At 35.1% G+C, this 25575-nt stretch overlaps 1 protein-coding gene and 1 long non-coding RNA gene across 3 annotated transcripts in view; both read right to left on the bottom strand.

Moving 5' to 3' along the window:
- Window positions 1-203: 203 nt before the first annotated feature.
- The window catches only part of LOC149785973 (popeye domain-containing protein 3-like), a 98323-nt gene continuing 72951 nt past the window's right edge, over window positions 204-25575 (bottom strand). The window contains exons 8-9 of one of the 2 annotated variants that reach the window (XR_016424849.1): window positions 360-632; window positions 234-290 (exon numbers count right to left, since the gene is read on the bottom strand). Coding sequence is in view for 1 of the 2 variants with exons in the window: in XM_089976234.1 (XP_089832360.1) it covers window positions 602-632 (31 nt within the window). In the remaining variant the exon portion in view is untranslated. Of the gene's footprint in view, window positions 633-25575 lie in introns of both variants that reach the window. The other variant, XM_089976234.1, reaches the window with a different exon arrangement.
- LOC149785975 (uncharacterized) lies at window positions 16099-18097 on the bottom strand. The gene is made up of 2 exons (XR_016425179.1): window positions 17540-18097; window positions 16099-17462 (listed from the first exon to the last, which is right to left on the bottom strand). It is a non-coding gene; the product is annotated as an uncharacterized LOC149785975 (long non-coding RNA).

Below are 25575 nucleotides of genomic sequence, written 5' to 3'. Positions count from 1 at the left end.
GATAATGATACCAAACTCGTACTAATAGTAGAGATAATGATACCAAACTCGTACTAATAGTAGAGATAATGATACCAAACTCGTACTAATAGTAGAGATAATGATACCAAACTCATACTAATAGTAGAGGTAGTGGCACACAACTTGTACTAATAGATAGACAACACAATGGAGAGGACGGTTCAGACCATTAAGGTGGTAAATATTTGTATTTCCTGACATTATTTATCCTGTACAAATTTAACAAATCAATTATGCTGACTGTTGTTATCTCAAATTCCTGTTAACCACTAAGTGTGTTTATGCAACTGCAGAGATATGCAAAATTTATTGTCTGGTGCTGTCAATGCAATGCACACTTTAGTGTGTTTATGCAACTGCAGAGATATGCAAAATTTATTGTCTGGTGCTGTCAATGCAATGCCCACTTTAGATTATTATTCCATTCATCATCTGCCAGGTACACTTGTCCATTCATCATCTGCCAGGTACACTTGTCCATTCTTGAAGTGCAAGTACTGTAAAGTGTCTCTGATGGGAGCCACCGTAGTTCAGTTGGTACTGTATATATTCACATGGGTCCAATGCAAACTGTAGAGACCTAGATTTTCCACTGCATTGTGCCAGAAAATCTGAATATAAACATTTTGTAAAGAGTAATCAGTAAAACAAATAACATAGACCCTGCTGTTCCTGTGCAATATATGTCATTTGCATCTGGACCCAACTGTTACAAGAGTGCATGAAGTAGATATCAAACTCATAATCTCATGTCATAAGATTGATATCCATCCAGGCCAACCAAAGTCATCTGCCCTAGTGACTCTCATGTCACAAGTTTGATACCCATCCAGGCCAACCAAAGTCATCTGCCTTAGTGAATCTCACATCACAAGTTTGATACCCATCCAGGCCAACCAAAGTCATCTGCCCTAGTGAATCTCATGTCACAAGTTTGATACCCATCCAGGCCACCCAAAGTCATCTGCCCTAGTGAATCTCACATCTCAAGTTTGATACCCATCCAGGCCAACCAAAGTCATCTGCCCTAGTGAATCTCATGTCACAAGTTTGATATCCATCCAGGCCAACCAAAATCATCTGCCCTAGTGAATCTCATGGCACAAGTTTGATACCCATCCAGGCCTACCAAAGTCATCTTCTGCCCTAGTGAATCTCACATCACAAGTTTGATACCGATGGATTACACATGATGCATGTATGATGGACACGGGGCCATACAATAATCCCACAAGGCTTTATGATGGATTACACATGATGCATGTATGATGGACACGGGGCCATACAATAATCCCACAAGGCTTTATGATGGGTTACACATGATGCATGTATGATGGACACGGGGCCATACAATAATCCCACAAGGCTTTATGATGGATTACACATGATGCATGTATGATGGACATGGGGCCATACAATAATCCAACAAGGCTTTATGATGGATTACACATGATGCATGTATGATGGACACAGGGCCATACAAAACTCCCACAAGGCTTTATGATGGATTACACATGATGCATGTATGATGGACATGGGGCCATACAATAATCCGACAAGGCTTTATGATGGATTACACACAATGCATGTATGATGGACACGGGGCCATACAATAATCCCACAAGGCTTTATGATGGATTACACATGATGCATGTATGATGGACACAGGGCCATACAAAACTCCCACAAGGCTTTATGATGGGTTACACATGATGCATGTATGATGGACACAGGGCCATACAATAATCCCACAAGTCTTTATGATGGGTTACACATGATGCATGTATAATGGACACGGGGCCATACAATAATCCCACAAGGCTTTATGATGGATTACACATGATGCATGTATAATGGACACAGGGCCATACAATAATCCCACAAGGCTTTATGATGGGTTAGACATGATGCATGTATGATTGACACGGGGCCATACAATAATCCCACAAGGCTTTATGATGGGTTACACATGATGCATGTATGATGGACACAGGGCCATACAATAATCCCACAAGGCTTTATGATGGGTTACACATGATGCATGTATGATTGACACGGGGCCATACAATAATCCCACAAGGCTTTATGATGGGTTACACATGATGCATGTATGATGGACACAGGGCCAAACAATAATCCCACAAGGCTTTATGATGGATTACACATGATGCATGTATGATGGACACGGGGCCATACAATAATCCCACAAGTCTTTATGATGGGTTACACATGATGCATGTATGATGGACACGGGGCCATACAATAATCCCACAAGGCTTTATGATGGGTTACACATGATGCATGTATGATGGACACGGGGCCATACAATAATCCCACAAGGCTTTATGATGGATTACACATGATGCATGTATGATGGACACGGGGCCATACAATAATCCCACAAGGCTTTATGATGGGTTAGACATGATGCATGTATGATTGACACGGGGCCATACAATAATCCCACAAGGCTTTATGATTGATTACACATGATGCATGTATGATGGACACGGGGCCATACAATAATCCCACAAGGCTTTATGATGGGTTACACATGATGCATGTATGATGGACACGGGGCCATACAATAATCCCACAAGGCTTTATGATGGATTACACATGATGCATGTATGATGGACACGGGGCCATACAATAATCCCACAAGGCTTTATGATGGATTACACATGATGCATGTATGATGGACACGGGGCCATACAATAATCCCACAAGGCTTTATGATGGATTACACACAATGCATGTATGATGGACACGGGGCCATACAATAATCCCACAAGGCTTTATGATTGATTACACATGATGCATGTATGATGGACACGGGGCCATACAATAATCCCACAAGGCTTTATGATGGATTACACATGATGCATGTATAATGGACACGGGGCCATACAATAATCCCACAAGGCTTTATGATGGATTACACACAATGCATGTATGATGGACACGGGGCCATACAATAATCCCACAAGGCTTTATGATTGATTACACATGATGCATGTATGATGGACACGGGGCCAAACAATAATCCCACAAGGCTTTATGATGGATTACACACAATGCATGTATGATGGACACGGGGCCATACAATAATCCCACAAGGCTTTATGATGGATTACACATGATGCATGTATGATTGACACAGGGCCATACAATAATCCCACAAGGCTTTATGATAGATTACACATGATGCATGTATGATGGACACAGGGCCATACAATAATCCAACAAGGCTTTATGATGGATTACACACAATGCATGTATGATGGACACAGGGCCATACAATAATCCCACAAGGCTTTATGATAGATTACACATGATGCATGTATGATGGACACAGGGCCATACAATAATCCCACAAGGCTTTATGATGGATTACACATGATGCATGTATAATGGACACGGGGCCATACAATAATCCCACAAGGCTTTATGATGGATTACACATGATGCATGTATGATGGACATGGGGCCATACAATAATCCCACAAGGCTTTATGATTGATTACACATGATGCATGTATGATGGACATGGGGCCATACAATAATCCCACAAGGCTTTATGATGGGTTACACATGATGCATGTATGATGGACACAGGGCCATACAATAATCCCACAAGGCTTTATGATTGATTACACATGATGCATGTATGATGGACACAGGGCCATACAATAATCCCACAAGGCTTTATGATGGATTACACACAATGCATGTATGATGGACATGGGGTCATACAATAATCCCACAAGGCTTTATGATGGGTTACACAATGCATGTATGATGGACACAGGGCCATACAATAATCCCACAAGGCTTTATGATGCCTTTCTTTCTAGGTGAGCTAATAACCAGAATCAAGATTTTTCACCTGAAAATCAATGCTGGGCCAAATGTAAGCTATTAAATACAAAATTGCAAGCAATGACCTTTGACTTAATTCCAAAGTCAATATGGTCTGGTTTTCAAAACTCCTTCACAAAAGCCTAGATATACTGGAGGTCAGATTGGCTCAGATCTTCACTATGAACCAATTAAATAGGGCAAGAAGTGTTTTAATGAAAACCCCAAGCAAGATGACCATTAAGATGCTACTTGATGACATGGTATCACTTAAATTATCGCCAATTTCATTGACAATGAACCAAGTACTGCTATTGTGCTTTGTGAAAACTCCATATAAATACAATGGCCAATTCAGAAATATAGCAACAGAAAGATTTTCAGGGTTATATGCTTGCATTGCCAACACCTCTGAATAGTCAGGCACTATAAATACTAGCATTGCCAATACAACTGAACAGCCAAACACTATTAAATGCTTGCAGTGACAATACAACTGAACAGCCAAACACTATAAATACTTGCATTGCCAATACAACTGAACAGCCAAACACTATTAAATGCTTGCAGTGACAATACAACTGAACAGCCAAACACTATAAATACTAGCATTGCCAATACAACTGAACAGCCAAACACTATTAAATGCTTCCATTGCCAACACCTCTAAAGAGCCAATCACTGAAAATGCTTGCATTGCCAACACCTCTAAAGAGCCAATCACTGAAAATGCTTGCATTGCCAACACCTCTAAAGAGCCAATCACTGAAAATGCTTGCATTGCCAACACCTCTAAAGAGCCAATCACTGAAAATGCTTCCATTGCCAACACCTCTAAAGAGCCAATCACTGAAAATGCTTGCATTGCCAACACCTCTAAAGAGCCAATCACTGAAAATGCTTCCATTGCCAACACCTCTAAAGAGCCAATCACTGAAAATGCTTGCATTGCCAATACCTCTTTACAGCCTTTCATTATAAATGCTTGCATTGCCAACACCTCTGAACAGCCAATCACTATAAATGTGTGCATTGCCAACTTCCAAGACTAAACCTTATGATGACCTCAGAGGTGTAAGGCATCAGTGGCTACCTCTGTGCTATCCAGATTTTTATGGAGGAATCTAGTGGCTGAATCATCTATTCTATATTGTGTAAAAAAACAATGTAACAGACTGAGGCTTTAAAATACATTGTTGCAGACTGGTTACCAATTATGTGCTTTTGATACTTTGTAAAAAATCTGGAAACAATTACTTGCATCTTAAATATAAGTTTATCTGGCAATATCTGGGCTGATATATCTAGGCTAATGCAATGTGATGTGGGATAATACCTCTAATTCCAGCACAACAATTTGTTTTAGATCCTCCTTCCAAAAAAGGGCATGCCATTTTTTAATAATTAATGTAGAGACAATTTTCAGGATGCAATGAATTATATAAAATCTTTACCAATACATGAAAGAATATTCCTTTGAAAGGTCAAATTTATGAATATATTATCCAGAAAAGCCATTTTTGTCTGCCTAAGTAATAAATTTTACCAAAGATATTCTGAGGGTACTTCAAATTTAAGGTCTGTTAGAAACAAAAATGACATCATACCAATGCCAAAGAAGAGATTGTTTAAAATGAATTTTCAATGTAATGGCCTACTGGCACAAAACAACATTCTTAATGGCATAATACAGATTTATGGCATTTCTCCTTGTCATAAGCAGCCGTAAATAGATGAAATCTTAAGGCACAGTGCAACATAACATATATACCTGCTTATACTCTGTATTCACAGATAAAGTTTTCAATACAGTGTGATATTTTATATAAGTTTATCACTGAGCATATGTTCTGGGCCTGAAACTTTGATTTTCAGAATACCTCAGATGTTTAGTGTCAGGTCAAATTCTTCATAGTGTGCTGTAAATACTATATATATTGTATATAAAGAAAAGGACTCTAAAATTAGATTAGTTCATGCAACTGAGTTAAATTCACTAAATAAAGTTATTATTATTATTATTATTATTACCTTTATTTCTCTGATAAGCCCATGCTTGACTTTAAGTTCAAATCTCCATCTTTACAAAATGGTGGAAGTATTTACAAATGATAGTTTTGTCTACCCTTTACAACATGGTGGAAGCATTTACAAATGATAGTTTTGTCTACCCTTTACAAAATGGTGGAAGCATTTACAAATGATAGTTTTGTCTACCCTTTACAAAATGGTGGAAGCATTTACAAATGATAGTTTTGTCTACCCTTTACAAAATGGTGGAAGCATTTACAAATGATAGTTTTGTCTACCCTTTACAAAATGGTGGAAGCATTTACAAATGATAGTTTTGTCTACCCTCTACTTCTGGATAATTCATTAAGCTGGACCCTTGACTTATCATGGAAGAAATACTGAAAATAAAAAACAACTCTGGATGATGACAGGTCAGATTATTTTTATGGAATGAAAACTATTCCAACATATTTTGTGACAGCTGCAAATGTTGACATGTGACTGGTGTTTATTACAAATGATAGTGATCAGCTGATTTTTTCACAATTCTTAGAATTTCATTGACATTCAACTACCAGAAAGTTAAACTTTGATGGTTTCCATGTCATGGCATTATTCACAGAAAGCAGGAGGGTAAATGAAACATGGAAGACCAAAGTTGACTTGGCATAAATTGGCAAAGAAGATGACAAAATGGGTAGAACACATGAGGAGAGATCCAAAACAAAGCCACTAAGCGAAGAAAGCATAAGGAGAAAGTCTTATTTGCCAAGAAGAGTCTTAATGAAAAGGAACAAGTTAAAACTTGCTGCTTGCTATTGCTTCCTAAATTCCAAATCTGCATACTATTAATAGTATAGGTCCCATTCTGCTGTTGTGTATCACTCTCCCAGATCTGGATCTATGCTTGTCAAATCTGCATACTATTAATAGTATAGGCCCCATTCTGCTGTTGTGTATCACTCTCCCAGATCTGGATCTATGCTTGTCAAAACTGCATACTATTAATAGTATAGGCCCCATTCTGCTGTTGTGTAACACTCTCCCAGATCTGGATCTATGCTTGTCAAAGCTGAATGCAAATTTGTATGACCATATGGTATTATCTGGCTGATAATGATGTAAAACAATTCAACCTTTCCAGTGATGAAATTTCCAGGTTGGGGCTGCAGATCCAGATAAGAGTACAACAGTTGCATGTCAATAAAAGATATGGTACAAACCATATGTACTAGTTATACTTCAGCAGGTGCTCTTTCACCATATTTTATATTTTCACTGTACAAAAATTAAGAGTTTGAGAAGAGAATCTCCCTACATTTTAAGATATTATATAATTTGACTAACTAGCAACTCATTACCACATGAAACCAATCATACTGCATGTTAGATATTACTTGCCGAGTGCGTCAATCGCCAGACTGCTAATAGTACTGACCCAGTATATAAGTGTGAAGTAGTAGTATTTTAGGGCACTGACCAACTACTATATATATGTGTAGTAGTATTTTATGGCACTGACCTAGCATATATATGTGTAGTAGTATTTAATAGCACTGACCTAGCATATATGTGCATAGTAGTATTTTATGGCACTCAGACCTAGCATATATGTGTGTGGTAGTATTTTATGGCACTCAGACCTAGCATATATGTGTGTGGTAGTATTTTATGGCACTGGCCTAGTATATATGTGTGTAGTAGTAGTATTTAATAGCAATGACCTAGTATATATGTGCATTGTAGTATTTTATGACACTGACCCAGTATGGAGGTAGTAGTATTTTATGACACTGACCCAGTATGTGGGTAGTAGTATTTCATGACACTGACCCAGTATGTGGGTAGTAGCATTTTATGGCACTTACCCAGCATGTGGGTAGTAGTATTTTATGGCACTTACCCAGTATGCGGGTAGTAGCATTTTATGACACCCACCCAGTATATGTGTGTGTAGTAGTATTTTATGATACTGACTCAGTATATGTGTGTGTAGTATTATTTTATGACACTGACCCAGTATGTGGGTAGTAGTATTTTATGGCACTTACCCAGTATGTGGGTAGTAGTATTTTATGACACTGACCCAGTATATGTGTGTGTAGTAGTATTTTATGACACTGACCCAGTATGTGGGTAGTAGTATTTTATGACACTGACCCAGTATATGTGTGTGTAGTAGTATTTTATGACACTGACCCAGTATATGTGTGTGTAGTAGTATTTTATGACACTGACCCAGTATATGTGTGTGTAGTAGTATTTTATGACACTGACCCAGTATGTGGGTAGTAGTATTTTATGACACTGACCCAGTATATACGTGTTGTAATATTTTATGACACTGACTCAGTATATATGTGTTGTAGTATTTTATGCCACTTACCCAGTATATATGTCTTGTAGTATTTTATGACACTGACTCAGTATATGTGTTGTAGTATTTTATGACACTTACCCAGTATATATATGTCTCTACATAGTAGTATTTTATGGCACTGACCTAGCATATATGTGTGTAGTAGTAGTACATTTTGGCACTTGCCAGCTAGTATATATGTGTGTAGTAGTCATATTTTATGGCACTGACCTAGTATATATGTGTATAGTAGTATTTTATAGCACTAACCTAGCATATATGTGTGTAGTAGTATTTTATGGCACTGACCTAGCATATATGTGTGTAGTAGTATTTTATGGCACTGACCTAGTATATATGTGTGTGGTATTATTTTATGGCACTGACCCAGTATATGTGTGTAGTAACATTAGTATTTTATGGCACTGACCTAACATATATGTGTGTAGTAGTATTTTAAGGCACTGACTAAGCATATATGTGTGTAGCAGTATTTTATGGCACTTACTAGCTAGTGTATATGTGTGTAGTAGTAGTATTGTATGGCACTGACCTAGTTACCAGCTAGTATATATGTGCAGTAGTAGTAGCATTTTATGATGCTGACCTAGTATATATGTGTATAGTAGTATTTTATGGCATTGACATAGCATATATGTGTGTAGTAGTATTTTATGGCACTGACCTAGTATACATGTGTATAGTAGTATTTTATGGCACTGACCTAGCATATATGTGTGTAGTAGTATTTTATGGCACTGACCTAATGGCACTGACCTAGTATATATGTGTGTAGTAGTATTTTACGGCACTGACCTAGCATATATATGTGTGTAGTAGTATTTTATGGTACTGATCTAGCATATATGTGTGTAGTAGTATTTTATGGCATTGACCTAGCATATATATGTGTAGTAGTATTTTATGGCACTGACATAGCATATATATGTGTGTAGTAGTATTTTATGGCACTGACTTAGCATATATATGTGTGTAGTAGTATTTTATGGCACTGACCTAACATATATGTATGTGGTATTATTTTATGGCACAGACCTAGTATATATGTGTGTAGTAATATTTTATGGCACTGACCTTGCATATATGTGTGTAGTAGTATTTTATGGCACTTACCTAGTATATATGTGTGTAGTAGTATTTTATGGCACTGACCTAGCATGTATGTGTGTAGTAGCATTTTATGGCACTGACCAAGCATGTATGTGTGTAGTAGTATTTTATGGCACTGACCTAGCATATATGTGTGAAGTAGTAGTATTTTATGGCACTGACCTAGTATATATGTGTGTAATAGTATTTTATGTCACTGACCTAACATATATGTGTGTAGTAGTATTTTATGGCACTTACCTAGTATATATGTGTGTAGTAGCATTTTATGGCACTGACCTAGCATATATGTGTGTGGTATTATTTTATGGCACAGACCTAGTATATATGTGTGTAGAAGTATTTTATGGCACTGACCTAGCATATATATGTGTGTAGTAGTATTTTATGGCACTGACCTAACATATATGTGTGTAGTAGTATTTTATGGCACTGATCTAGCATATATGTGTGTAGTAGTATTTTATGGCACTGACCTAGCATATACATGTGTAGTAGTATGTTATGGCACTGACCTAACATATATGTGATAAGTAGTAGTATTTTATGGCACTGACCTAACATATAGGTGTGTAGGAGTATTTTATGGCACTGACCTATCATATATATGTGTGTAGTAGTATTTTATGTCACTGACCTAACATATATGTGTGTAGTAGTATTTTATGGCACTGACCTAGCATATATATGTGTGTAGTAGTATTTTATGGCACTGACCTAACATATATGTGTGTAGTAGTATTTTATGGCACTGATCTAGCATATATGTGTGTAGTAGTATTTTATGGCACTGACCTAGCATATACATGTGTGTAGTAGTATTTTATGTCACTGACCTAACATATATGTGTGTAGTAGTATTTTATGGCACTGACCTAGCATATATATGTGTGTAGTAGTATTTTATGTCACTGACCTAACATATATATATGTAATAGTATTTTATGGCACTGACCTAGCATATATGTGATAAGTAGTAGTATTTTATGGCACTGACCTAACATATATGTGTGTGTAGTAGTATTTTATGTCACTGACCTAACATATATGTGTGTAGTAGTATTTTATGGCACTTACCTAGTATATATGTGTGTAGTAGTATTTTATGGCACAGACCTAGTATATATGTGTGTAGTAGTATTTTATGACACTGACCTAGCATGTATGTGTGTGTAGTAGTATTTTATGGCACTGACCTAACATATATATGTGTAGTAGTATTTTATGGCACTTACCTAGTATATATGTGTGTAGTAGTATTTTATGGCACTAATGTATCATATATATGTGTGTAGTAGTATTTGATGGCACTGACCTAGCATATATGTGTGTAGTAGTATTTGATGGCACTGACCTAGCATATATATGTAGTAGTATTTTATGGCACTGACCTAGCATATATGTGTGTAGCAGCATTTTATGGCACTGACCTAGCATATATGTGTGTAGCAGTATTTTATGGCACTTACCTAGTATATATGTGTGTAGCAGTATTTTATGGCACTGACCTAGCATACAAATGTGTAGTAGTATTTTATGGCACTGACGTAGCATATATATGTGTGTAGTAGTATTTTATGGCACTGGCCTAACATATATGTGTATAGTAGTATTTTATGGCACTGACATAGCATATATGTGTGTAGTAGTATTTTATGGCACTGACCTAGCATATATGTGTGTAGTAGTATTTTATGGCACTGACCTAGCATATATGTGTGTAGTAGTATTTTATGGCACTTACCTACTATATATGTGTGTAGTAGTATTTTATGCCACTGACCTAGCATATATGTGTGTAGTAGTATTTTATGGCACTTACCTAGCATATATGTGTGTAGCAGTATTTTATGGCATTGACCTAGCATATAGTTGTGTAGGCACTGACCTAGCATATATGTGTGTAGTAGTAGTTTATGGCACTTACCTAGCATATATGTGTGTGGTATTATTTTATGGCACAGACCTAGTATGTATGTGTGTAGTAATATTTTATGGCACTGATCTAGCATATATGTGTGTGTCGTAATATTTTATGGCACCGACCTAGCATATATGTGTGTAGTAGTATTTTATGGCCCTGACCTAGAATATATGTGTGTAGTAGTATTTTATGGCACTGACCTAGTATATATGTATGAAAAGTCCATGATTTCATCAGCTGGTAGATCCTCATAAAGTTTCTTCAAGTCAAAAATACTTTTGTCTCAAGGTGGAAGCACAGAACCAGGCCTGCAGTCACATTATGTATTCACAAATCAGTCTATTAATACATAAACAATGTAGACATTAATATACCAATACATTCTGTGATAGAAGATTTGGGTCTATGATAATGTAGACCATGATATGCCAATACATTATGTGATGGAAGATTTGGGTCTATGATAATGTAGACCATGATATGCCAATACATTCTGTGATGGAAGATTTGGGTCTATGATAATGTAGACCATGATATGCCAATACATTCTGTGATGGAAGATTTGGGTCTATGATAATGTAGACCATGATATGCCAATACATTCTGTGATAGAAGATTTAGGTCTGTAATAATGTAGACCATGATATACCTAATACATTATATGATGGATGATTTGGGTATATGATAATGTAGACCATGATATGCCAATACATTCTGTGATAGAAGATTTGGGTCTATGATAATGTAGACCATGATATGCCAATACATTATGTGATGGAAGATTTGGGTCTATGATAATGTAGACCATGATATGCCAATACATTCTGTGATGGAAGATTTGGGTCTATGATAATGTAGACCATGATATGCCAATACATTATGTGATGGAAGATTTGGGTCTATGATAATGTAGACCATGATATGCCAATACATTATGTGATAGAAGATTTGGGTCTATGATAATGTAGACCTTGATATGCCAATACAATATGTGATAGAAGATTTGGGTCTATGATAATGTAGACCATGATATGCCAATACATTCTGTGATAGAAGATTTGGGTCTATGATAATGTAGACCTTGATATGCCAATACATTCTGTGATGGATGATTTGGGTCTATGATAATGTAGACCATGATATGCCAATACATTCTGTGATAGAAGATTTAGGTCTGTAATAATGTAGACCATGATATGTCTAATACATTATATGATGGATGATTTGGGTCTATGATAATGTAGACCATGATATGCCAATACATTCTGTGATAGAAGATTTGGGTCTATGATAATGTAGAGCATGATATGCCAATACATTCTGTGATGGAAGATTTGGGTCAATGATAATGTAGACCATGATATGCCAATACATTCTGTGATGGATGATTTGAGTCTATGATAATGTAGACCATGATATGCCAATACATTCTGTGATGGAAGAGTTGGGTCTATGATAATGTAGACCATGATATGCCAATACATTCTGTGATGGAAGATTTGGGTCAATGATAATGTAGACCATGATATGCCAATACATTATGTGATAGAAGATTTGGGTCTATGATAATGTAGACCATGATATGCCAATACATTCTGTGATGGAAGAGTTGGGTCAATGATAATGTAGACCATGATATGCCAATACATTATGTGATGGAAGATTTGGGTCTATGATAATGTAGACCATGATATGCCAATACATTCTGTGATGGAAGAGTTGGGTCAATGATAATGTAGACCATGATATGCCAATACATTCTGTGATGGAAGAGTTGGGTCTATGATAATGTAGACCTTGATATGCCAATACATTATGTGATAGAAGATTTAGGTCTGTAATAATGTAGCCCATGATATGCCAATACATTATATGATGGATGATTTGGGTCTATGATAATGTAGACCATGATATGCCAATACATTCTGTGATAGAAGATTTGGGTCTATGATAATGTAGACCTTGATATGCCAATGCATTATGTGATGGAAGATTTGGGTCTATGATAATGTAGACCTTGATATGCCAATACATTATGTGATAGAAGATTTAGGTCTGTAATAATGTAGCCCATGATATGCCAATACATTATATGATGGATGATTTGGGTCTATGATAATGTAGACCATGATATGCCAATACATTCTGTGATAGAAGATTTGGGTCTATGATAATGTAGACCATGATATGCCAATACATTCTGTGATAGAAGATTTGGGTCTATGATAATGTAGACCTTGATATGTCAATACATTATGTGATAGAAGATTTAGGTCTGTAATAATGTAGCCCATGATATGCCAATACATTATATGATGGATGATTTGGGTCTATGATAATGTAGACCATGATATGCCAATACATTCTGTGATAGAAGATTTGGGTCTATGATAATGTAGACCATGATATGCCAATACATTCTGTGATAGAAGATTTGGGTCTATGATAATGTAGACCATGATATGCCAATACATTCTGTGATAGAAGATTTGGGTCTATGATAATGTAGACCATGATATGCCAATACATTCTGTGATGGAAGATTTGGGTCAATACAGCTATCATGGGTCTGATCCTCTTTCAGGCCAGCCCAGGTAGGTTGCCTCCATGCCTTTGGGAAGACACTTAATTCTCATTTCCTTAGCATGGTCAATACTGCACTGAAAGTGAGGAAAACATCAACCAATCGGTCGAACCAATTGACCCCTAAACAGAAGGGGAGTGGGGATGAAGTATTGGTATGCAGTGATATGGAGCCAACAATGTAATAATATGTTGATGATTGAGAGAATAAACAACTTAACAGAGACCTGAAGTTCTAAGTTCAGCATTTGTGTTACTGAATGTTACTGCAACCAATAGCACCTGCTTCCACCTGTAGATTCCTGGGTAAGGTAATCAGAAACATTCTCAAGACATAATGTTTCTACCAAAATTAACTATGCATACAAACAGTCTATAACCAAAGTTTCCTGTTCATTGTTCATGGCTAGATCAGGCTCTGTGTTGATGGGATCCAAACAATGACTCTAATCAGTCAGTAGAGTATCAGAGCCATTTGATTGAAACCATCTGGTATTTGGCAAAATGTTTGCATTATAAATTAGGGTTCTGTGTAACCTAAACATGCATGCATGTGCAAATTGGGGATTTATGTAATATAAACATGTTTGCATGTGTAAATTGGGGATTTACGTAATCTAAACATGTTTGCAGGTGTAAATTGGGGTTTTATGTAATCTAAACATGTTTGCATGTGTAAATTGGGGTTTTATGTAACCTAAACATGTTTGCATGTGTAAACTGGGGATTTATGTAATCTAAACATGTTTGAAGGTGTAAATTGGGGATTTATGTAATCTAAACATGTTTGCATGTGTAAATAAGGGATTTAGGTAACCTAAATATGTTTGCATGTGTAAATTGGGGACTTATGTAACCTAAAAATGTATGCATGTGTAAATTGGGGATTTATGTAATCTAAACATGTTTGCATGTGTAAATTGGGGACTTATGTAACCTAAACATGTTTGCATGTGTAAATTGGGGACTTGTGTAACCTAAACATGTTTACAAGTGTAAATTGGGGATTTATGTAATCTAAACATGTTTGCATGTGCAAATTGGGGACTTATGTAATCTAAACATGTTTGCATATGTAAATTGGGGATTTATGTAATCTAAACATGTTTGCATGTGTAAATTGGGGACTTATGAAACCTAAACATGTTTGCATGTGCAAATTGGGGACTTATGTAACCTAAACATGTTTGCATGTGTAAATTGGGGATTTATGTAATCTAAACATGTTTGCATGTGTAAATTGGGGATTTATTAAACCTAAATATGTTTGCATGTGTAAATTGGGGACTTATGTAACCTAAATATGTTTGCATGTGTAAATTGGGGATTTATGTAACCTAAACATGTTTGCATGTGTAAATTGGGGATTTACATAACCTAAACATGTTTGCATGTGTAAACTGGGGATTTATGTAACCTAAACATGTTTGCATGTGTACAATTGAATAATTATTGTATGTTTGACATCTGCTGCTTTTAATTTTTTGGTTAAATTTTTCCTTAAATCTTTCTGCCATTGCTGCTAGGGGAATTTCTAGTGGTATTCCTGACAGATATACTTCACTGCTTGTTTTATTTAAATTTCCTTTCCCTATGGTGGTGGGTCCATTACAACTTCCTTTTTCCTTCCAATTATTATGTGTTCCATTTCCAAAAGTGGCCCATCCCCATTAGGATAAATGATGCTGACTCATTTTGTTTATTCAATATTTCAGCAAGTTGCAGTCTTTCTTCTTTTCTTCTATGTTGCTTGCACACCCTTCCTGTATAATGCTACAAAGAATTTGTTTCTATTGCTGGTGTCTTCAATGTAAATTTGAAAATAGTTTTTAACTACCAAATACCTCAAAATCTCAAGGTAGTGGTGAGTGGTAGTGTCATGGGTGTACAAAGTCTACATGACTAGTAGTGTTATGGGTGTAAAAAGTCCACAAGACTGACTGTTATGGGTTAAAATGTCCACAAGACTGACTTATGGGTGTACAAAGTCCACAAGACTGACTGTTATGGGTGTACAAAGTCCACAAGACTTGTAGTGTTATGGGTGTAAAAAGTCCACAAGAGTGGTAGTGACATGGGTGTACAAAGTCCACAAGACTTGTAGTGTTATGGGTGTAAAAAGTCCACAAGACTGACAGTGTTATGGGTGTACAAAGTCCACAAGACTGGTAGTGCTATGGGTGTACAAAGTCCACAAGACTGGTAGTATTAGGTATGTTCTCAATTTTTTATTAAAAATGTAAATGGGCTCCTTTCTTAGTGTACATGTTATTGTCTGGAAATTTTTAAAAAAATCTAACGCAAAAGGAATGAGGACATGATGTAATCAAAGCCATTACCTTGATATCTATATCTGATGTGGATCCATTAAAAACTGGGATATCTTCTTCATGAATATATTTGTGCTACCTAACTTAAAATTCAATCAGTATTGTTCAATATGTCTAGCACTGATGTTCAGTAATCCTAGTGTTAGGTGTTCAGTAAGCATAATGTTGAATACCAGTAAGCCAGGCATTAGATGTTCAGTAAGCCAGGCATTAAGTGTTCAGTAAGCCAGGCATTAGATGTTCAAAAAGCATAATGTTGAATATCAGTAAGCCAGGCACTAGGTGTTTAGTAAACCAGGCATTAAATGTTAAGTAAGCCAGGCATTAGATGTTCAATAAGCATAGTGTTGAATATCAGTAAGCCAGGCATCAGATGTTAAGTAAGCCAGGCATCAGATGTTCAGTAAGCCAGGCATTAGATGTTCAGTAAGCATAGTGTTGAATATCAGTAAGCCAGGCATCAGATGTTAAGTAAGCCAGGCATCAGATGTTAAGTAAGCCAGGCATTAGATGTTCAATAAGCATAGTGTTGAATATCAGTAAGCCAGGCATTAAGTGTTCAGTAAGCCAGGCATTAAGTGTTCAGTAAGCCAGGCATTAGATGTTAAGTAAGCCAGGCATTGGGTGTTCAGTAAGTCAGGCATTAGATGTTCAGTAAGCCTAGTGTCAGATGTTCAGTAATCCTAGTGAGGTGTTCAGTAAGCATAATGTTGAATACCAGTAAGCCAGGCATTAGATGTTCAGTAAGCCAGGCATTAAGTGTTCAGTAAGCCAGGCATTAGATGTTCAAAAAGCATAATGTTGAATATCAGTAAGCCAGGCACTAGGTGTTTAGTAAACCAGGCATTAAATGTTAAGTAAGCCAGGCATTAGATGTTCAATAAGCATAGTGTTGAATATCAGTAAGCCAGGCATCAGATGTTAAGTAAGCCAGGCATCAGATGTTAAGTAAGCCAGGCATTGGGTGTTCAGTAAGTCAGGCATTAGATGTTCTGTATGCCTAGTGTTGAATTTCAGTAAGCCTAGTGTTCAGTGTTCAGTAAGCCTAGCATTAGGTGGCTAGTCTAGCACTAGGCTAACATTTGTACTTTACAGGCTGTTGATAGGCAGCATTAGGTGATGAAAATCAGCAGTTAATAGAGATGGTGCATGCAAGTTTTGTTTCACTCATAGAAAAGCTTACCATTGAGAATTGTAATGAGCAACTAAGAGATTAATTTACATTGACTGTCATTCACACCTAGATATATGGTTAATTCATATTGACTGTCATCACACCTAAATATGTGGTTAATACACATTGACTGTCATTCACACCTTGATATGTGGTTAATTCATGTTGACTGTCATTCACACCAAGATACATGGTCAATTCACATTGACTGTCATTTACACTTAGATATAATTCAGTGTCATTCACAACTAGATATGTGGTTAATTCATGTTGACTGTCATTCACACCAAGATACATGGTCAATTCACACTGTCATTCACACCTAGATATGTGTTTAATTCACATTGACTGTCATTCACACCCATATATGTGGTTAACTCACAATGACTGTCATTCACATCTAGATATGTGGTTGATTCACATTGACAGTCATTAATACCAAAATACATGGTTAATTCATATTGACTGTCATTCACACCTATATATGTGGTTAATTCACATTGTCATTCATACCTAGATATGTGGTTAATTCAGTAATTCACACCTAAATATGTGGTTAATTCACATTCAATGTCATTCACATGTAGATATGTGGTTAATTCACATTGTCATTCACACCCAGATATGTGGTTAACTCACACTGACAGTCATTCACACCTAGATATGTGGTTAATTCACACTGACTGTCATTCACACCTAGATATTTGATTAATTCACACTGTCATTCATCCTAGATATGTGGCTAATTCACATTGTCATTCATACCTAGATATGTGGTTAATTCACATTGTCATTCACACACAGATATGTGGTTAACTCACACTGACAGTCATTCACACTTAGATATGTGGTTAATTCACACTGTCATTCACACCTAGATATGTGGCTAATTCACATTGACTCATTCGCACCTAGATATGTGGTTAAATCAGACTGTCATTCACACCTAGATATGTGGCTAATTCACATTGTCATTCGCACCAAGATATGTGGTTAATTCACATTGTCGTTCACACCTAGATATGTGGTTAACTCACAATTACTGTCATTCACACCTAGATATGTGGTTAATTCACATTGACTGTCTTTCACACCTAGATATGTGGTTAATTCACATTGACTGTCTTTCACACCTAGATATGTGGTTAATTCACATTGTCATTCACATCTAGATATGTGGTTAACTCAAACTGACTGTCATTCACACCTAAATATGTGGTTAATTCACAATGACTGTCATTCACACCTAGATATGTGGTTAATTCACACCGTCATTCATACCTATATATCTGGTTAATTCACATTTGTGTGTATTCAGATCTAATTAATCCATGATTTTGACTAATTATATATTTTCTAAAGGTTTGTTTAATTTTTAATCTAAGAAGAATATGGTTTAAAAGTGAGAAAGATTCACTGCAGTGCCAACTTGATGCAAGCATTAGTCTACGATGTTGAAAAGTCATACGAGTGGACAGGCTGTTGATTCGGTGGGAGCAAAGTACCTAATGTGCATGCAAATGAATAGTCACCCTGAGATTGGTGAAAAATGACAAATTGTTTGAAGGCAAATTAGTGTTCAAGACAAGAACACATCATCATCAGCAACATCTAAAGATTCAAAGCTCAAATCACAACAACAGCAGCAATGTTAATAATGCAAACAATAACAATATAATATTGCAAATAATAAAATGATCATTATTATCAACATCATGTGACTTTGTTACAAATACTTTTACAGTAAATATATTTGAAAAGCAAGAAAGTCAATGACACTGAAATTCACATTAAATAAACTGCAATACAAGTACATGCTGAAAACTATTATTTTATCAGACAAAACGCATCAGATTCAATAAATAATCAATGCAGAGAATTCATAAAGACAAACACGAGTAAAAACACAACAAATTCAATAAATAATCAATGCAGAGAATTCATAAAGACAAACACAAGTAAAAACACAACAAATTCAATAAATAATCAATGCAGAGAATTCATAAAGACAAACACAAGTAAAAACACAACAAATTCAATAAATAATCAATGCTGACATTTCATAAAGCAGAGTCAAACATGAAACAAATAAATGTCATGAAGTCATTGCAACTTTATGAATAGTTTGCATATATTTCCATTGGCATATGTCTTTTAGAATTATGAGTACTGATAAGTTAATGTCTTTTAGAATTATGAGTAGTTGTAAGTTAATAGCTTTTAGAATAATGAGTACTGATAAGTTAATGTCTTTTAGAATAATGAGTACTGATAAGTTAATGTCTTTTAGAATTATGAGTAGTGGTAAGTTAATGTCTTTTAGAATTATGAGTACTGATAAGTTAATGTCTTCTAGAATTATGAGTAGTGGTAAGTTAATAGCTTTTAGAATTATGAGTACTGATAAGTTAATGTCTTTTAGAATAATGAGTACTGATAAGTTAATGTCTTTTAGAATTATGAGTAGTGATAAGTTAATGTCTTACAAGAATTATGAGTACTGATAAGTTAATGTCTTTTAGAATTATGAGTACTGATAAGTTAATGTCTTTTAGAATTATGAGTAGTGGTAAGTTAATAGCTTTTAGAATTATGAGTACTGGTAAGTTAATGTCTTTTAGAATAATGAGTACTGATAAGTTAATGTCTTTTAGAATTATGAGTACTGATAAGTTAATGTCTTTTAGAATTATGAGTACTGATAAGTTAATGTCTTTTAGAATTATGAGTAGTGGTAAGTTAATAGCTTTTAGAATTATGAGTACTGATAAGTTAATGTCTTTTAGAACAATGAGTACTGATAAGTTAATGTCTTTTAGAATTATGAGTACTGATAAGTTAATGTCTTACAAGAATTATGAGTACTGATAAGTTAATGTCTTTTAGAATAATGAATACTGATAAGTTAATGTCTTTTAGAATAATGAGTACTGATAAGTTAATGTCTTTTAGAATTATGAGTACTGGTAAGCTAATGTCTTTTATAATTATGAATACTGGTAAGCTAATGTCTTTTAGAATAATGAGTACTGGTAAGCTAATGTCTTTTAGAATTATGAATACTGGTAAGTTAATGTATTTTAGTATTATGAGTACTGGTAAGCTAATGTCTTACAAGAATTATGAGTACTGGTAAGTTAATGTCTTTTAGAATAATGAGTACTGATAAGTTAATGTCTTTTAGAATTATGAGTACTGGTAAGCTAATGTCTTTTAGAATTATGAATACTGGTAAGTTAATGTATTTTAGTATTATGAGTACTGGTAAGTTAATGTCTTTTAGAATAATGAGTACTGGTAAGCTAATGTCTTTTAGAATTATGAATACTGGTAAGTTAATGTATTTTAGTATTATGAGTACTGGTAAGCTAATGTCTTACAAGAATTATGAGTACTGGTAAGTTAATGTCTTTTAGAATAATGAGTACTGATAAGTTAATGTCTTTTAGAATTATCAGTAGTGGTAAGTTAATAGATTTTAGAATAACGAGTACTGGTAAAGTTAATAGCTTTTAGAATTATGAGTACTGATAAGTTAATGTCTTTTAGAATTATGAGTACTGGTAAGCTAATGTCTTTTAGAATTATGAATACTGGTAAGTTAATGTATTTTAGTATTATGAGTACTGGTAAGTTAATGTCTTTTAGAATAATGAGTACTGGTAAGCTAATGTCTTTTAGAATTATGAATACTGGTAAATTAATGTATTTTAGTATTATGAGTACTGGTAAGCTAATGTCTTACAAGAATTATGAGTACTGGTAAGTTAATGTCTTTTAGAATAATGAGTACTGATAAGTTAATGTCTTTTAGAATTATCAGTAGTGGTAAGTTAATAGATTTTAGAATAACGAGTACTGGTAAAGTTAATAGCTTTTAGAATTATGAGTACTGATACTTTAATGTCTTTTAGAATTATGAGTACTGATAAGTTAATGTCTTTTAGAATAATGAGTACTGATAAATTAATGTCTTTTAGAATAATGAGTACTGGTAAGTTAATGTCTTTTAGAATAATGAGTACTGATAAGTTAATGTCTTTTAGAATTATGAGTACTGATAAGTTAATGTCTTTTAGAATTATGAGTACTGGTAAGCTAATGTCTTTTAGAATTATGAATACTGGTAAGTTAATGTCTTTTAGAATTGTGAGTACTGATAAGTTAATGTCTTTTAGAATAATGAGTACTGGTAAGCTAATGTCTTTTAGAATTATGAATACTGGTAAGTTAATGTATTTTAGTATTATGAGTACTGGTAAGCTAATGTCTTACAAGAATTATGAGTACTGGTAAGTTAATGTCTTTTAGAATTATGAATACTGATAAGTTAATGTCTTACAAGAATTATGAGTACTGGTAAGTTAATGTCTTTTAGAATTATGAGTACTGGTAAGCTAATGTCTTTTAGAATTATGAGCACTGATAAGTTAATGTCTTTTAGAATTGTGAGTACTGGTAAGTTAATGTCTTACAAGAATTATGAGTACTGGTAAGTTAATGTCTTTTAGAATTGTGAGTACTGGTAAGTTAATGTCTTTTAGTATTATGAGTACTGGTAAGTTAATGTCTTTTAGAATTATGAGTACTGGTAAGTTAATGCTGTTTGATCATGTCTATACTAATAAACCTGAAAACATAAGTGAAATTAATGTGCCAGTTTATGCATTGAGAAGCCACTACCCAGTCTGTGTAACTAGACATGTTCTGAAATCATCTAAAAATGGTCAACACACTGAAATACAATACAGGGAATTTAAACAGTTTGATGAGGAAATGTTCTTAAATGATTTAGTTTGCAAACCCTTCCAGTCGGTATGCAATATAGCTGATGTCAACACTGCCTTAGACAAATGCTATCAGATGTTCTATGCAGCCTTAGACAAGCATGCCCCAATTAAAACAAAAAGGGTTAAACACCAAAGTACACCCAAGTGGATTACCCCCGAGATCAATGAGGCTAGGCACCTAAGAGATAATTTCCACAAGAAAAAAGACATGAAAAGCTATAGAAAGTGGAGGAATAAAGCTAAGCACCTGATAGATAAGGCAAAAGAAAACTACTATAAACAGGCTATTAATGAAAGTAAGAGTAGCAAGACATTATGGAAGCATCTAAGAGCTGAACCCACCCAGGAGTAGTTGTCTTCCCCCTAGACTTAAGTAAAATGATGATATAGCAACATCTGTACAAGACATTGTGGAAATGTTCAACAATTTCTTCATAAGCATCTCCAGTAACAGTATTCAGAACCAGACTAACATCCCAATTGAACTTGATGCTCTTCTATTATTTATAAGAGCTAAAATTCCTGACGATAATTATTTTTCAGTAGCTAATGTTAGTGAAGCTGATGTTTTTGATATGCTAATTAAGGTGAATATTAATAAATCCTCTGGATTGGATGGTATTGGTCCATGAATTCTTAAAATTGTTGCACCAGTAATAAAAAAGTCACTGACACATATCATTAACTTAAGTATAATGAGTGGTAATTTTCCATAAACACTGACATGTGCAAAGGTTACACCTATCTTTAAGAAAGGAGAAAAGGAGGATCCTGGGAATTACAGACCAATATCAATTCTACCTGTATTGTCAACATTATTCGAAAAGCATGTAGCCATTCAGGTCTATACATTTTCTGAAACATACATTTATTTCACAAAGCACAATCAGGATTTAGAAACTACCACTCATGCCAAACAGAACTTACCAAATTAACTGATCTTTGGCTGAGCCAAATGGATAATGGACATATGACTGGGATTGTTTTCCTTGACTTCAAGAAATCCTTTGATCTTGTTGATCGTTGAAATTCTGCTGCAAAAGTTGAACTGTTACAGGTTCGACAATCCTTCTTTAAACTGGTTTAGATCATACCTAAACCAAAGGTCTCAACAAGTAAGCATTGGCAATATTAGCTCTCAAACTCGCACTATTCATTCAGGAGTCCCTCAAGGCTCAGTTTTGGGCCCTCTCTTCTTCCTTATCTATATCAATGATCTACCATTAAATAATGAATCCACAAACACAGATTTGTTTGCAGACAATGCAACCTTGTATACATCTAGTTATAATACTGTTATCCAAATGAGATTAAACTCACACCTTATTAGAGTCCAAAAATGGGCACAACAAAATAGGATGGTAATTAATGAAGGTAAAACAAAATGTATGATTTTGGGGACGTCACAAAAGCTACATAAATCAGGGAACCCAGAACTATCTCTTGCAATAAATAATCATCCATTTGAAAATGTCAAACATGAAAGGCTTGTAGGTGTGACCATAGATAATAATTTATTATGGAATGACCATATTGATAAGCTTTGTAAAACACAGTCATCCAAAATTACCCTACTCAGCAGAATAAGAAATATTTACCTATGGAAACTCAAAATCTATACTACAAGTCATATATTCTTCCAATAATGGATTATTGTTCAAATGTATGGGGAAACTGTGCTAAATCTGAGCTTGACAGGATTTATAATCTTGAGAAACAAGCAGCACGTGTAATTTTAGATGAATCTATTGATCATCCCTCAAAAGCATTATTTACAGAACTCAAATAGTTCACAATATATGACAGGATATATTTTAACAAGTCAGTTCTTTTATATAAATGTCTACATGGAACTGCACCAGAGTATCTTCAGGACTTATTCAGGCCTTTTTCAACACAATACCAGTTGAGATCAATATCACATGGAAACCTTCTACTACCAAAACCAAGAACAGAGCAATTTAAAAAGAGTTTCCAATACTCTGGTATAGTTCTGTGGAATAAGCTTCCACTACATGTAAAATCTGCTGAAAATATTAGAGTATTTAAGAAGAGATGTCATGAGCATGTATGTGTTTCTAATAGATAATGGAATTTAGTATTTTAATACTGAACATGTTTAAATAAACAGTAATTATTGCTATCTTCATATAATGTGCATTGTTAAACTCTCCTTAGAGGGCCTCAAGGGAGAATAGTCCTTGACTAATGAGTCACCTTCTATAAATAAAGCATTATTATTATTATCATTATTATTATTATTTAGAATTATGAGTACTGTTAAGTTAATGCTGTTTAGAATTATGTCTAATGGTAGGTTAATGCTGTGAAAGTGGAGATTGTTTTGTAAATGGTTTATATATATATAAACAATAAAACTAGCAGTATATATATCACTGAAACAGTGTAAAGTGTACTTCAATAAAAATACATGTTTGTTCTGGTTGGTTTTAATGGCACATTACATGTTTATCAAGATGAGGAAATGAGAGCTTTTCCCAAGGACATTCAGAGGCCATTCATCATTTACTGACCACAGTCAAGCAGCATTTGTTCTGGATTTTTTTTCTAAAAGTTTTGGAATATGCTTTGACAACATGAATCAAAAGCATGTTACCACTTTGATTTTGCATTCAACTTTGCATGCATCATTAGACATTTATTTTGTGAATTAACCCACAATATGCAATTTTCTGGAAGAAATTCTGAAGGAAATACCTGGAGTTCTATATGTTAGCAAGAACCTAAAGAAGAGTTTGTCATCTTGAGAGGACATTGTTGGCAAATTCTGTAATCCTTTTATACTGTAAATTGCATTTTAAAGGCAATTAATGTGCAACAATATGAAATTTGTACTTGGATCGAACTTCCAAATGGGGTGGGTGGGGACGGATGTGCAACAATATGAAATTTGTACTTGGATCGAACTTCCAAATGGGGTGGGTGGGGACGGATGTGCAACAATATGAAATTTGTACTTGGATCGAACTTCCAAATGGGGTGGGTGGGGACGGATGTGCAACAATATGAAATTTGTACTTGGATCGAACTTCCAAATGGGGTGGGTAGGGATGGATGTGCAACAATATGAAATTTGTACTTGAATCGAACTTCCAAATGGGGTGGGTGGGGACGGATGTGCAACAATATGAAATTTGTACTTGGATCAAACTTCCAAATGGGGTGTGGTGGGGTAGGATGTGCAACAATATGAAATTTGTACTTGGATCGAACTTCCAAATGGGGTGGGTGGGGACGGATGTGCAACAATATGAAATTTGTACTTGGATCGAACTTCCAAATGGGGTGGGTGAGGTAGGATGTGCAACAATATGAAATTTGTACTTGGATCAAACTTCCAAATGAGGTGTGGTGGGGTAGGATGTGCA

This window comes from Sinohyriopsis cumingii, chromosome 12, assembly GCF_028554795.1.
Source record: "Sinohyriopsis cumingii isolate HCF-2022 chromosome 12, ASM2855479v2, whole genome shotgun sequence".
Classification (NCBI taxonomy): domain Eukaryota; kingdom Metazoa; phylum Mollusca; class Bivalvia; order Unionida; family Unionidae; genus Sinohyriopsis; species Sinohyriopsis cumingii.
Note: the sequence above shows the minus strand (reverse complement) of the source record. Positions and strands in the feature narration are given on the sequence as shown.